At 52.6% G+C, this 14,199-nt stretch overlaps 1 protein-coding gene across 5 annotated transcripts in view; it reads left to right on the top strand.

Annotated features, from left to right (window-relative positions):
• Positions 1–14,199, top strand: part of SIPA1L3 (signal induced proliferation associated 1 like 3) — a 218,287-nt gene that overhangs the window by 166,403 nt on the left and 37,685 nt on the right. For all 5 annotated transcript variants that reach the window (XM_036876806.2, XM_036876817.2, XM_057493126.1 and 2 more), the window contains exons 12-14: positions 4,169–4,296; positions 9,234–9,352; positions 11,404–11,831. In XM_036876806.2, the coding sequence (XP_036732701.2) occupies positions 4,169–4,296; positions 9,234–9,352; positions 11,404–11,831 (675 nt within the window). The remainder of the gene's footprint in view (positions 1–4,168; positions 4,297–9,233; positions 9,353–11,403; positions 11,832–14,199) is intronic.

Here is a 14,199-nt window from a genome sequence, read left to right as displayed (position 1 = left end):
GCTCATCCTCCAGATCAGGGTGACATACGTGCTCCCTGCTGGAGTCCCCACCCTGCAGTGACACTTGATGGCTGCATTTTTCCATTTCAGGTGCTCTGGCATTGGCAAGTGGGAAAATACCACTTTTTCCTTGGACTGCAGCTCTTCCCAGCCTGCCCCTCTCTTCCCACGGTGCCTCGGAGCCCCATATCTCTGTGTTTTTCTCTCTTTTCAGCAGCTGGATTTCATGTGTTGCCAATTGTTCCCAGCACACCTCTTCCCCTAAAGCCCCAGCTGGTTAGCACCTAGGGTAAAAGCCCCAGGAGAGGCAGAGGCTGCTCGCGTGGCCTTTGGCCCCAGCTCCTTGCCTTTTTCCTGCTGTTCAGTTGCCCTGTGACATCCTGGAGCCCTTGTCACCCAAGCCGGACATTCCAGCCCAGCCACAAGCCCTCAGCCCTCAGGACTCCTCTCTTCCCTGCTGTCTTCTCCAGTACACCCGCGACATGCCAAATTCATTAAGCATTTAGAATTGCAGAGGCCCTCACAGAACCTGTCCTGTGCCTCATCTAAGTTTACTGAGAGACGAGGAGGCAAGATGGCAGCCCCTTATCAGCCATGTGAGCCCGGGCAAGTGACTCCGCCTCTGCACCCAGCTTGCTCACGTGCAGAACATCTGTCTCTGAGCCCTATTGAGATTATTCAAGGGGGGAGACCCTCCGGAGTACTTAGATCTGGGCCAGTGCACAGTCAGTGCTCCGTACGGGTCACCGCCATTCCACTGCAGGCAGCCCTGCTCTGGCAGCTGGAGCACAGAGGCTGGCGGAGGCCGTCCCTGTCCTCAGGCATTCGCCACCTTTGTGTGCAAGGTGAACAAACCACCGAACTCAGTCCAGGACATTGGGACAGAATCGCGTGCCCAGCTTAGCAAACCTGTCGGGGGTGGATAGAATCCTAGACATTTGCTTGTCAGACCACATGGCTGGCTTTTGTTTTTTCCTGTTTTGCTCTCCCACCTCCATGAAGAGTGATATGTTGATTAGGAGGCGTTTAATTGTGGGTGACAGAAAACCTAACATAAGAAGGCATGAAGCTTTGAGGAGATTGATCAGCACCTAGTAAGTCCAGAGCTAGGGAGCCTCTAGGGCTGCTTAAATCTGCAAGGGAAGTCCTTAGGGGCGGCTCCACTGTGACCCATGATGGCTTGTGTGGCCCCAAGCAAAACCAGTGCCCTGTAGAAAAAGAGGGAGGAACTTCTCTCTGTTTTTAAGTATGGAGGAACTGGGTCACTTGCCACCTCTGGAAGTGTCCCACTGGACCCACGTGACTCTTAAACTGTCAGGATTTACTCAAGTCATGTGGCAGAGGGGTGGCCATCAGAGCAGAATCCGGGTCCACCAGCAGGGACAAAGTGATGGCTGTCGGGGTGGCAGCCAGCAGTGGCCACGTCACCTGCCCACCCTTTTACCCAGTCATCTTGTAGTTCCCCCTTCAGTCAGTGCAGGAGATCGACAGAGCAAGCTGGAGCCCTCCCCTCAGGAGAGGCTCTTGTCCACCTTCACATCCGGGTTGGTACTTTTCTCAGTGGCTAAGCAGAAAGCTCAGAGCCAACATCCTGGCAGCTGGGCCCTGCTCACCTTGAGGCACCCCCCACTTTGGCCTCCCCTGGGTCAGCCAGTGCCTCCAGCTTCTCCCTAGAGATGCCTGAAGCTAAGTTTAGTTCCTCACCCAAATCCCAAACCCTTTATCTTTAAAGTAATGTCATCTTCCAAGAGATGGGGAACTTGAAAATTTCTCAGATGACACTAAAGATGTGATGGAGCTTCTTTTTTGGGCGGATTTTTCTGGAAGTCACTTGAAATACTCTCTCATTGGCCAGAATAGCAAGGAAGTCTGGGAAATGTAGTCTGTTAACCCATCACATTGCCGCTCCAAATACAGTTGACATTCTGTTACCAAGGCAGAAGCAGAGGATAGATACTGAGGGAGCAGCTATTCGTACCTTCCACTTTGCTCTGGCTGACCCCAGCCTCTGCTGAAGTTTTCTTTAGTACTCAGAATTTGATACAGACATTTTGAGAAAATGGAATAAACACATCAACACTTCAATTTCCAGCTACAGTGGAGCCACATTTTATCAGGTAGTTGGTTGGCTGCTGAGTCAGGCAGTAAGGTGAATATTGCTTATGCTTTTGTTGTGGCTCTGCTTCTCTACTGGAAGCATTAGAAGTCAAGGAGGATGGAGATAATTTGTATTTTCTTGGCAGGTGAATAGAAACAAGTTTTTAGAAGTCCCAGCAGCCCTCTGAGGCATCCCTGTGCTGCCCTGGGGGCACTGACGCTTAGAGCTGGGCCTTTGCAGAAGCAGCCGTGGCTTTGGGCTGCCAGGGTGACCTTGGAGAAGCCAATTAACTCATCTTTTGGATGATGGGGGTCCCAGTTTATCACCCTCCCAAGTTGCAGGTACAGATGCAAGGAGCCAAATGGGGAATCGCAATGCCAGCTTTGTTGATGGAGGCTTGTAACTTCCCCAGAGAATGGGGGTGCTTCTGGCTGCAGGTGACTGAAACTTGGCTGGCTCAGACATTGTAGGAATGTATTATCTCACAGAAAAGGAAGCTCAGAAGCAGGGCAGGCTCTGCCGAGGGCTAATCTAGCATTTCGGCAACATAACCAAGGGCCCGGTTCCTCCTCCTCAAGTCCTCCGTCAGCATTGGCCTGCGTCACGCCGGTAGTAAGAGGGCAGCAGTGGCTTGTGGTGTGTCTGGATAAAGAAGAGAGGCCATCTCACAGGAGCAAGGAGACATTTCCCGGAAACCCCCAACACACTCTCCCCATTTTAGTAACAAACACGTGAAAATCTCAGTGATTAAATCAACGAAAGTTTATGTCACACCCACACTATGGCTCCATCGCTGGTTGGCAGGGGACCTCTCGGGACCCAGCTGCCCGAGCAGCTGCCAACCCCAATTCGCTTCCCTCCCAACTCATTGATGAGAACCAGGCACACAGCCCCAGACAACCAATCGCAAGGGACCAGGAAGTGCGGCCTGCCATGTGCCTGCCAGACGGAGAGCCAGAAGTATTTTGTGGGACTCTTAATAACTCACATCCTCTCACATCATATCAGCCAAGATTGGGTCCCCAAACAAACCCCAGGCAGCGAGAAGAGTTTCTGCTGTGACTGGTTCTGATCTGAGGTGGGATGGACGTTGGAGGCACCACGGAATTCACTCCAGGCCATAGAGATGCAGCTGGGATGCGAGGCCCCAGGGAGAACCTTCTGCTACTTCCTGCCTTAGATCTCAGCCCGGCGGGGGGTTTGCACATAGCCAGCCTCCAGGAGAATCCATACCAAGGAGATACTTCGTTATTTCATCTGCTCCTGTGAATTAAAAAATGTCATCCCATTTTTCAGATGGGAAAACTCATCTCAATCCTATGAGCACTTGCCCATCAAAGGTCATGCCCCTAAGAAGGGCTGGAACTGGGTTTGAGCCCAGACCTGCCTCCTCGTGAAGCCTGGGCCCACAGCCCCTCTCCTTCTGTGCCCTCCTCCAACACAGACATATGCAGAGTTCTGGCCTACTGGCCAGTGTGTGTGTATCTGCTTCAGGCTAAGCACGGGCCCACAGCACATCATCCAGTCCTATGAGGAAATCCTAACAGCCTTGACAACACAGGGAAGGTGAGGCTCAGGGCTAGGAAGTGACTGTACCTGGCTGGACAAGAGACAGAGGTGAGGTTTGGGCCACAACCTGCTCAGCTCCAGGCCTCCTGTACCTACAGATGATCCCTTATCCTGCTCTTCTCCCCAGAGAGAAAGGGAGCCCCCAGACAGGTCAGGGGGTGGGGAGCTGCTGACAACAGCTCACTCCACTTCTCAGCCAACAGCAGGATCCCTAAGGAACTGATGGGAGGGCCTCAGCCCAAGTGGCCTCTGTCCCTCCTTCTTAGGGGACCCCACCTTGCCCTGCACTCCCTGCTGCTACCAACTTCCTGGCCTGATTCCCAGGCGAGACTCATTCCTGACCCTCCATTAATAGCATGTTTCCAGGCTTACTCATCTAGCCTCCCCTGCACGCTGAGCCTCCGTGTATTTAAAACTCCACAGTGAGCCAGTCTCAGGCTCGGGTGGTTCTCAGCACACCAGCCCTTCACCCCATGCTTACCTCCTCTCGTTTGCCTGCAGGTATGCGGCCGCCCCCCACCCACTGCTGTCTTTTGATCCCCACTTCGGCCACGAAGGGACGTCCAGCGGCGACTCCTCCTCAGGCGGCCTAACCAGCCAGGAGAGCACCATGGAGCGCCAGAAGCCAGGTAGGGCCACTCCAGGCCAGCGGGGCCCACCCGCCTCACCCAGGAGTCCCTCCTACAACTTGGCAGGTGATGCCCCCCACCTCCTGTCAGTGACGGGGAAAACACAAGAAAGCTGTTGGAGCCACTCGGAGGCTTAGAGATGTCATGCAGGAGAGCATCAGGGACCAGGGAGCCCAATCCTCCTCCAACCAGACAGGGCATCCGCAGGTGGTGTCAGCTGACATTCAGATCGGGGGTTATTCATGCAATCGAGTACCACCCGGAAATTGCGTCGCTCCATACAGTCACATGGCCGGCTCTCTCACAGCGTAATACTGAGCAACAGAAGCCAGACCTGCACGCAAACCCATCCAGCGGATGTCTACATTACATATACATGAAATTCTAAACCAGGCAAAACTAAGTTTGGCTTTGAGAAGCAGGATGGGGCGGCCTCTGGGGATACTGACAGGAGGGGAGCAGGGGCTTTTGGAGGCTGGCCACGTTCTTTCTTGTGCCCTGGGTTCAGGACACAGGCATGTCTACTTTGTGATATGTTATCACTCTGGACACTCATGACTTGGGCTTTTTCTTAGCATGTGTCCACAACAGCCGACAAACAGCCCCAGAGGGTTTATGTCATAAAAAGCCTCAGAGCCCAGTCAGTTCTACCCCCCTACAAGCACCACTCTCAGTCCTTTTCAGTTATTTTTCCTGGTGTCACACATCTGGACGCTGGCTCCTCTTACTCTGTTCTAGTGTGGATGGACATTTGGGTTCCCAGTTTAGGGCTGCCTCTTGGAATATTCTTGTACCTGTCTTTTGATGAACACGCTCACATTTCTGTAGGGCATATACCTAAGAGTGCAAGTGCCAGGTCACATGTTTAGCTTTACAAGAGATGCCAGACCTTTTCCCAAAGTGACAAACCACTTCACACTCCCACCAGTGACATATGAGAGTTCCAGTCGCTCCGTGTCCTCACCAACCTTTTCATTTTAGCCATTCTAGTGGGCATGTAGCAGGAGCGTTGCGGTTTTAAATTTGCATTTTTCTGAAACCTGGTGACACTGAGCATCTGCTTATCTGTTTATGCTCCATATATAATGGTTAATTATGGCCATGTACACTTAGCTGAATATTTTAAATATAATTTCACATAACAAATGTGTACCCTTTGAAGTCTGAGAACTACCAGACAAATGGATGGATTCAGAAGAAAGAAAAGAAATGAAGTATCAGGCAGCATTGAGACTGGAAGGGGAAGAAATGGAGTTGTCCTCTTAGAAGGATGTTCGAGAATCTCCTGGCAGCTCTAGGGGGATGACCATGTCGGCATGTCACCATCTCCTCCGGGCACTGTGGGCTAGAGGAGAGGTTGCCTGCCTCAGGATTAGCAGCCTGGAGGATTCTTTAGCACACTGGCCCCATGGTTCCCTTAAGCCAGGGACAATGGTTGAACTTGAAGCAAGCAGGTCGCCCTCCCAAACCTGCTGTCCCTTCTACTGCTTCTGGGGCCTGCATCACGGTTAGCTCCACTCCTGAGCTCACCGTATCCTGCTGTCATTGCCTGCAGTTCTGTGATCTGTACTCCAACACAGATACACATTTTTTTTCCCCACCCAGTTCAGAAGAGAGAAGTGTTGCTTAGTGATTGCATTTCGCCAAAGTGTGAAACGGGGAGGACGTTTTTCTAGCATTCACCATGGGTGTCAGATGAGGTGTCGCAGAAACTCAGCATTGTCCTTCCCTCACCTCTGCTGTCCCCTGAGCTTGGTTCCCCTCTCACATCCTTGGGACCTTATGATAAGGTGACTAGTACCCCTTCCCTGCCCTGCCCCGCCACCACACACACAGACACACACACATGCACACAAATCAGGGCAATCTGTGTTTAGAAATAGCTGTGAAGTCTAGAACATATTCAACTCCCAGAAAAAAGGTAGCTCAGGGTGAGAGGAATGAGACCCCAGCACAGACTTGGGAAGCCCCCAGCTCTGATGGATGAGGATAGCCCATCACAGCACACAGCTTTGGGCTGCTTGTTGTGTGCCTGGAGCTGTGCTGGGTACCGTGCTCCTCCTATTTAGTCATCTCAGATTGAGCACCCTTCTCTGCCTGTTTTAGACATGAGAAAGATGAGGCACAGAAAGCTTGTCCCTTGCCCAGGGTCCCTGCTGGTAAGTGGCATGATTGAGATTTAAACCATGGCCTGTTGGGCCTGCCACAGACATTACACACAGTCCCTCACCCAGAATGTGAGCGACTTGCAAGCCTCAGAGCCCCTGGGTTGGAAAGGTGGACCCCGAATCACCAGCTGTCCTGAGCCCAGCCTGGCCAGGGTTTCAGCGTGTCTCTCACAGCCACACCCATGTCTGTCACCTACACAGCATGCCAAGGGTGAAGCAGGAAAACAGGGAGGTCACTGGGGACCAGTCCAGAGGACCACTGGAGGGCCCAGGCTCAGGGCCTGCTAGGGGCAGAGCAGGAGACACTGGGACCACCCAGAGGGGAAGGAACCTCGCCTCTCATGCCTCTGTTCATTGGACATGTCACTGATGATGAATACTGGACTGGACACCAAGGACACAGTGTGGGCTAAACGGGCACATTAGAGGTACACGGTGATAAATTATCATCATTAATGCTGAGTAGTGAGTGGAAACTAACAGCACTGAGAGATTGACGGGGTTTGGGAGAGGCTCTGAGCAAATCCCATCTCAGGCAAAGGTCTGGGAGAATGAAGGAGTCAGCTGGGAGCAGAACAGTCCAGGAAGGGGGAGAGCTAGTTGGAGACACCGAGATGGCAGTGAGTCTGGTGCTGCAGGAACAATGAGGGGCCGTGTGGCTGGAGAAGTGGTAGGAGACGAGGTGGTGAGGCCGGAGCCACAGGCTTGGTTCTGAGCAGCAAAGGAATGGGATCGGATGCAGGTGTTCACAGGGTTCCTCTGGCTGCAGATTTTTGCTGGGTGGGGACGGTGGAGGGGGAGAAATGAGTGGGTTCTGGATATGTTTATTTGAAGGTAGAGTTGACAGAATTTCCTGATGCTTCTGTGTGGGTGTGAGACAGGGGCCAAGGATGATAGCAGCCTCTTGGCTCCAGCAGCTAAGAGGAGGCAGCCACACAGACTGAGCAGGGAAGATAGTTAGACATGCAGGTTCCGGGTGTTACCGGTGGTGGTGAAGGCTGGGCCTAGCTCTGCAGAGATGTGGCCTCCCTGCGGGGTCTGGTGACCTCCCAGGGGGCCTGTAGGATGCTCCACAGAGGAAACCATCTCCAGAGGTAGAAAAGGCAGATGAGGTGGGCAGCCTCCCCACTTTCTCGTATCCTTGGTTCCCAAGTGAGAGCCACGTGGGCAGTGACACCCTCGGCTGGCCAGCCGGGCTGCTGTCTGCCGTGGCCCTGAGTGTCCTGCCCCAGCCGCCCAGAGCAGACACCTTCCCCAGCAGGATTGTGGGCCCAGCCGGCGCCCCAGGGCTGTCCTGGAGGCAGCAGTGTGATTGTGAGCTCAGGCTCAGACAGGCCCACGGGAAGTTCTGGGACAGCCATGGGACCTTGGAGGTGACCTCCCCTCTCCCGCCTTGGGCCCCTCCTCGGCAGTGGGCATCCTGAGTGCCTTTCCTTCCTGGATGGCATGCGAATCCAGTGAGATCACACCTGCCCAGCCTCAGCACAGGCCCCAGCCCGTCATTAAGGCAGTGACGAAGCCTGTTTCTCAGCCTGTCCCCCTGTTGGCAGTGGTGGTGGTGTCCAGGAAGCACAGAGAGGGCGTGGGGCAAGAGCACAGGTCGAAGCCTGTGTGACCCTGGACCACTTACTTGCCGTCCCTGAGTCTTGATGTCCTCCTTCATCTTTGGAAGCGGTACTAATAGCCATATCACAGGACGACTGGGAAGATAGAGTGAGGTCAGGCGTGCAGAGAAGTTAGAGTAGTACCGGCCACAGACTATGTGAGTGATCACCTCCATCATTATAATTATTTTAAATAACAGCAGTGACCAACAAAAGTGTGGGGTCTGGGGTTAGACTGCCTAGGTTCAGGTCTTTGTTAGTGCATTTATAAGTCTGGTAGCTATGAACTAGCCCTCCTCCTATTTTTTTTTTTTAAGGTCAGTTCAGGCACATTGACTAGCCTTGAGGGTTTAGACTAATTTACACCCACACCAGCCATCTTGATTTTAAACCTATTTCACCTGTGAACAGCAATTCCACTTACAGAATTGTCCCAGATGCAGTACCACACTTGCTCAAAGCTGCATGTAGAGGGGAAGGCCATCAAAACGTAAAGAAAAAATTTTAATTGCCTAAATGTTGATCATAGGAAACTGGTTAAGTAATTGGTGCCTGTTCACATGATGGAATACTATGTAGCCATGAAAAATAAGTTGACTTCATGGTCGGTTATGTGAAGATAAAGCAGAAAGCAAGCACAAAGTACATGATAAAGTGAAAAATCAAGCTGTATGACAATGTTTATTATGATTCCATTTTTGTTTAACAAAAAGTGTTATGCACATTTAACCAACAAAGGACTGCTACCTTGCATATATAAAGAATCTTATTCACCAATAAGATAAAAGACAATCAGTCACATAGAAATATGGGTAAAGGATATGAACAAGTAGTTTGCAAATAGATAATCTGCACGGGCAGATGATGATGTGTTCAGCCTCCTTTGGGATGACAGTGAAGGACTATTGTACAGCTTGCATGCATTAACCCATGCATAAAGCACTAGAACTGTGCCTGCACATATTAAGTGCTCAGTAAATATTCCCTTACTAATTGTTGTTAAACCCAAGACGTACATCAGCAGGGAATGACTTGTGTGAGCGAGCAGACAAGCTGGCCGTGGGGTGGGACCGTCAAACCATATTTAAGGCCAGATTCTTTGGGTGGACTCTGTCCAGGGCCTGAGTCACCACTAACCATTGGTGTGTCTCCTGTCTTCCTACAGAGCCTTTGTGGCATGTGCCTGCCCAGGCCCGGCTCTCGGCCATGGCTGGAAGCAGCGGGAGCAAGCATGCCTCCCGGCAGGACACAACAGGCAAAGATTCCCCCAACCGGCATTCCAAAGTGAGTCTGGGCTCCGCCTGTCCAACCCGGGGAGCCGGGGCTGTGGGAGCAGCTGCTTCGCCTCCCTGACTGCTGGGGCCGGGCAGCCCCGCTGGGTGTGGGCCTGCGAGGGCCACACAGGAATACATCCTTCACCTTTGCCACCTCCCACTCCGGCAGAGAGCTGCGTGCCTGGGGTTATAACCAGCCAGGTGCACGTCCTGGCTCTGGCCCTCACCAGCCGTGTCGTCTCACGCAAATCCCTCACCGCCTCTAGCCTCAGTTTCCTCATTATTACATCGGTATGACAGGTGCCTTCACCTGCTTGGGCTGCTGTAACAAAAATACCACAGACTGGGTAGCTTATGAACAAATTAATTTCTTACATTTCTAGAAGCTGGAAAGTCCAAGATCAAGGTGCAGGCAGATTTGGTGTCTGCTAAAGGCTTACTTCTGGTTCATAGGTCATCTTGCCTTGTGTGGTACAAGGGGCAGGGGAGCTCTTTGGGGTCTCTTTTGCAAGGTCATAAATATATGTATGGGTTTCGTAATCCTATTCATGAGGAGTACATAAGTACATACAGGGGTTTTGTAATCCCATTGGTGAGGTTCTACCTTCATGACCTGATCACCCCCAACAGCCCTTCCTCCTAATACTATCACACTGGGGCTTAGGATTCAGCATATGAATTTGGGGGGAGCACGAGCAGTCCGTCTGTGGCAGTACGTTACATGCTCTACCGTACAGCCCCTGAATCTCGGTGGCCTCGCACAGTACAAGTTTATTCCCCTCTCATATGACAATCCATGTGGTGTGCAGTGAGCAACTTGCCACCTGATTCAGGAAGCCAGGCTCCCTCTGTCTTGTGCTCCACTGCACTCATGAGAGTTCTGGTGAGCGCCTGGCAGTCCCTCTGCATCCCTCCAGTGGGCATTTGGTGAACACTTAGAATGTGCCAGGTGTTGGGACCACAGTGAAGAAGAGGACTGGTGACCCCTTTTCTTACTAAGTGGACGGTCCAGTGGGGGCAACAGGCAGAAAGCAGGTGGACAGATGCATTTCAAAACACCAAGAACTGATCCTTGCTCTGAAAGAAACACAAAGTACAGTTAGGGAAAAGTGAGTGTCAAGCACCACTGCTTTAGGGTGACAGGGGATCAGAGAGACCTTGTAGGAGGTAACCTTTAATGAAGCTGCAGCCTTGAACGAAGTAAGGGGCAATCCATGCAAATACCTAAAGGAAGAGCACTGCAAAGAGAGCAGCAAGTGCAAAGGCCCTGAGGTGGGAGTGTGATCAGAGAACAGTGAGGAGGCCAGTGTGGCTGGAGCAGAGCTATCAAGAGGGCAGAGAAGGTAGAGACCAGAACCTGGGACCAGATCGCACAGGGCCTCTGGCTGATGCGAGGACTCACTTTTCCCCAGAGTGAGATGGAGCCATGGGTTCTAGGAAGTGAAGGGACATGAGCTGACACACATTCACAACCTACCTCTGGCTTCATGGTGGGGGTGTCGGGACAGGGGCAGAAAGACCAGGGCAGAGGCTGATGGTCTAACAGGAGGCAGTAGTAGACAGGAGCAGGGTAGCGCCTTGGAGGGAAGAGAATGGCAGCTTCTGGGTCTGTTTTTCACAGATGCAGGCAACAGGTATTTGCAGTTTGGCTGGACGTGGGTGTGAGAGCAAAGGCAGGCTCCTGGGTGACTCCAGGCTCTTGGTGGGGAGGGGAGGCAGCTGAAAGGATGGGGGTGCCATTATTGAGACAGGCAAGAGGCAGACACAAGAGGGAGGCCAGGAGCTCAGGCTTAGATGTGTTAAGCTTGGAGCTTGAGTTGTGGGTAGCATGTTATGTACATAATGTCATCTATCCCTCTGAGCAACTCCATGAGGCAGGGTTATTATCAACCCCATTTTTCAGATGTGGAAACTGAGGCACAGGGAAGTTAAATCCTTGCCCAAAGTAACATGGCCAGTAAGTAGGGAAGCCAGCATTCGAAGCTTAAGTGTGGGGGCAGCCAGGGAGGGAAGGCCCACCCCCACCTGGGGTCGTGGGGTGACACACTCCCCCTCTTCCAGGGAGAGCCTCAGTACTCCAGTCATTCCAGCAGCAACACCCTCTCCAGCAACGCGTCCAGCAGCCACAGCGATGATCGCTGGTTCGACCCACTGGATCCCCTAGAGCCAGAGCAAGACCCCCTCTCCAAGGGCGGCTCCAGTGACAGCGGCATTGACACCACCCTGTACACCTCCAGCCCCAGCTGCATGTCCCTGGGCAAGGCACCTCGGCCGGCCAAGCCACACAAGTCCCCGGGAAATATGGGCCTTTGTGGGGGCGGACGCGAGGCTGCTGGCCGGCCCCTCCACACAGACAAGCGGCGGGAAGTTTCACCTGCCCCCGTGGCTGCGGGCCAGAGCAAGGGCTACCGACCGAAGCTGTACTCCTCAGGCTCCAGCACCCCTACAGGCCTGGCCGGCGGCACCCGCGACCCACCAAGGCAGCCGAGGTAAGTCACTGCTCCTCTCCCAGGCCCTTCAGAGGGTCCTGACTCCTTCCCCCAGTGGAAGAGTTGACAGTGGAGGGCACCCCCTCCCAGACACATGCTCCCAGATGTACTTGCTTACTCTCTAGAGTGCTTACGGAGTTCGGAGTCTCATGGACCACCCCCTGCCACCCATCCATCCGCCTTCAAGGACCCTGGGTAGAGAGAGAAACCCTGGCTGTCTCATCTGTCTCTGGTTTGATCTAACCCATTGTCTCTTTCCTTTTTTCTCTGCTGAGACCAGTGGTTTTATGCTTTCTGGGGGTCACAGGTTGTATGCGTTAGGAGTGCGCTTGGCTGGGGGTAACAGGCAACCTGACCCATAGTGGCTTAAACAAACAGAGGTGTCACAGTCGCCTGGTGGGAAGTCCAGACAGGGCAGAGCCAGGCTGGTGCAGCAGCTCAGGGAGGGCCTCAAGGCCTGGCACCCTGTGTCTTCCTTCCTTGTCATACTGGCTCTGGCTTCCTGGTCTCCAGAAGGCTGTGGTAGCCCTTAGGGGCATGGGGACAGAGGAAAGATGGCAGCATCTGTGTAGCTATTCTTCTATGGAGAAAGCAAAAGCTTTTCCAGAGCCCCCTTCAACAAATGATGCCACATGACCATCCCAGCTGCAAGGAACTCTGGGAAATCACCATTTAGCCTTCCAGCCAAGAGCGTAAACGGCAGCCATCCCCAGACAGTCCAGTCCCCTGGAGAGCTGTTCAACACAAGCTTCTGGGCCCCACTCAGAGGTTCTGAGTCAGTAGGTCGGTGGGGCCTGAGAGTGAGCATTTTTAAAAAACTGCCAGTAGATGCTGATGCTGCTGGTCCCAGGACCTCACTTTGAGAACCATTAACTAGTAGAGAAGCAGGCAGGGGACCAAGTGAGAAAGAACAGGTATTGATAAGCCAACAACTTGGAGTCTGGACCTCATATTCTTTGAGAATCTGATGAAAGCCATGAGCTACCTCCTGGAAAGATCGTTCTGCCGTCACAGACTCAGCCTGGCCCACGGGCCCCCTCGGAGACCTTGCTCCAGGCGAGGACTGCTGTGCTCAGACCTGTAGGACCACAGCCTCCCTTATGAGCAGGGGCCAGCCCACATCCCGGACCCCCACCAGGGGTCTTCTTCTTCTTTGGCATCCTGACACCTTTGCCAGTCTTCAAACCTGTGGCCTTTCTCCACGCAGGACAAGACACCTGGGCAATGGCTTCAGACCTTCTTGACCACAACCCACAGTGGATTTGTGTCTAAATCTATACGGAAATGTCTATGTGAAAAAAAAAGTGAAGCAAAAACTTTCCAAACAATACTCAGCCTGACTGTGAGAAGCACTTTAATCTAGTCTAGTCTGTATAAAATGTGTGCTGCACGATACCTCCCTAAATAATCTCCTGACCCAGTGGTTCTCCAACAGATTTGGAAACTGCCATATCTAAGAGTGCCCGGATGTCAGTGCTTCTCCTCCTGTGGTCGGTGGACCTCCTGGAGTCGAGCCCAGGAGAAGGGTGAAGGAGGAGTGACTGTGTCCTGTGAGTTAGGTCTGTCTCAACCCACCTTGTTGGACGGATAGTTCTTAATCATTCGGACTCACCAATTCTTGAATGGCTCCTTCGTTCATTTATCCATTCATTTCACTCACAGATATTTCTTGGAGATGACGTGTTAAGTCTCTTACACTATGCTGGGAGCTGAGGAGAAATGAGCAAAATCGGACGAGTCCCCCCAGCCCCTCACCTCAGCCCACCATCAGTTGAGGGAGCCAGACGAGAATCAGGTCGTCACTGAGATAGAGGTCAAAGTGTGCCCCCCGAGAGGGACACGGGGCCAGGACAGCCCTCCATGCCATAGGTCTCAGCCTTGTAGCCCTGTGCTGGGCACAGACCTGGCTCAGTAAACGCGAGCAGCTGTAGGATCTGAAATCTGTGATAGAAAGGCAGCCACGCTGGGGAGTAAACTGGCCGAAGCAGGGGCTGGGTATAAATTACCCTGTGTCTGAGAGAAGGATTTGCTGAACCCAGAAATGAAGGGGATAAAATGGGAGAGGAGCCCACTACAAAAGAGGGCCCTGCGGTTGGGAGCATTAATTTGCATACAGACAATTGATGCTAATTGCAAATCATTCTTATCTACTCATTAAAGCTGCTTCCCGAAGTTTTCTCCTAGGCAACCAGGCTCTGGTGTGGAACATCCTTCCCAAAATGGGTGCTCAGGGTGATTTGGGTGGTATGGGAGGAAAACGTTTTGTTTTAAATGGGTTTGTTTGCTTTGATGAGTTTTAGGGAAAGTGTTATCGGCCCATCCCCTGATTTTACAGATATTGCCTTGGGCTAGTTAAGGAAAATTAAGT

Source organism: Manis pentadactyla, chromosome 15 (genome assembly GCF_030020395.1).
Source record: "Manis pentadactyla isolate mManPen7 chromosome 15, mManPen7.hap1, whole genome shotgun sequence".
Classification (NCBI taxonomy): domain Eukaryota; kingdom Metazoa; phylum Chordata; class Mammalia; order Pholidota; family Manidae; genus Manis; species Manis pentadactyla.
Note: the sequence above shows the minus strand (reverse complement) of the source record. Positions and strands in the feature narration are given on the sequence as shown.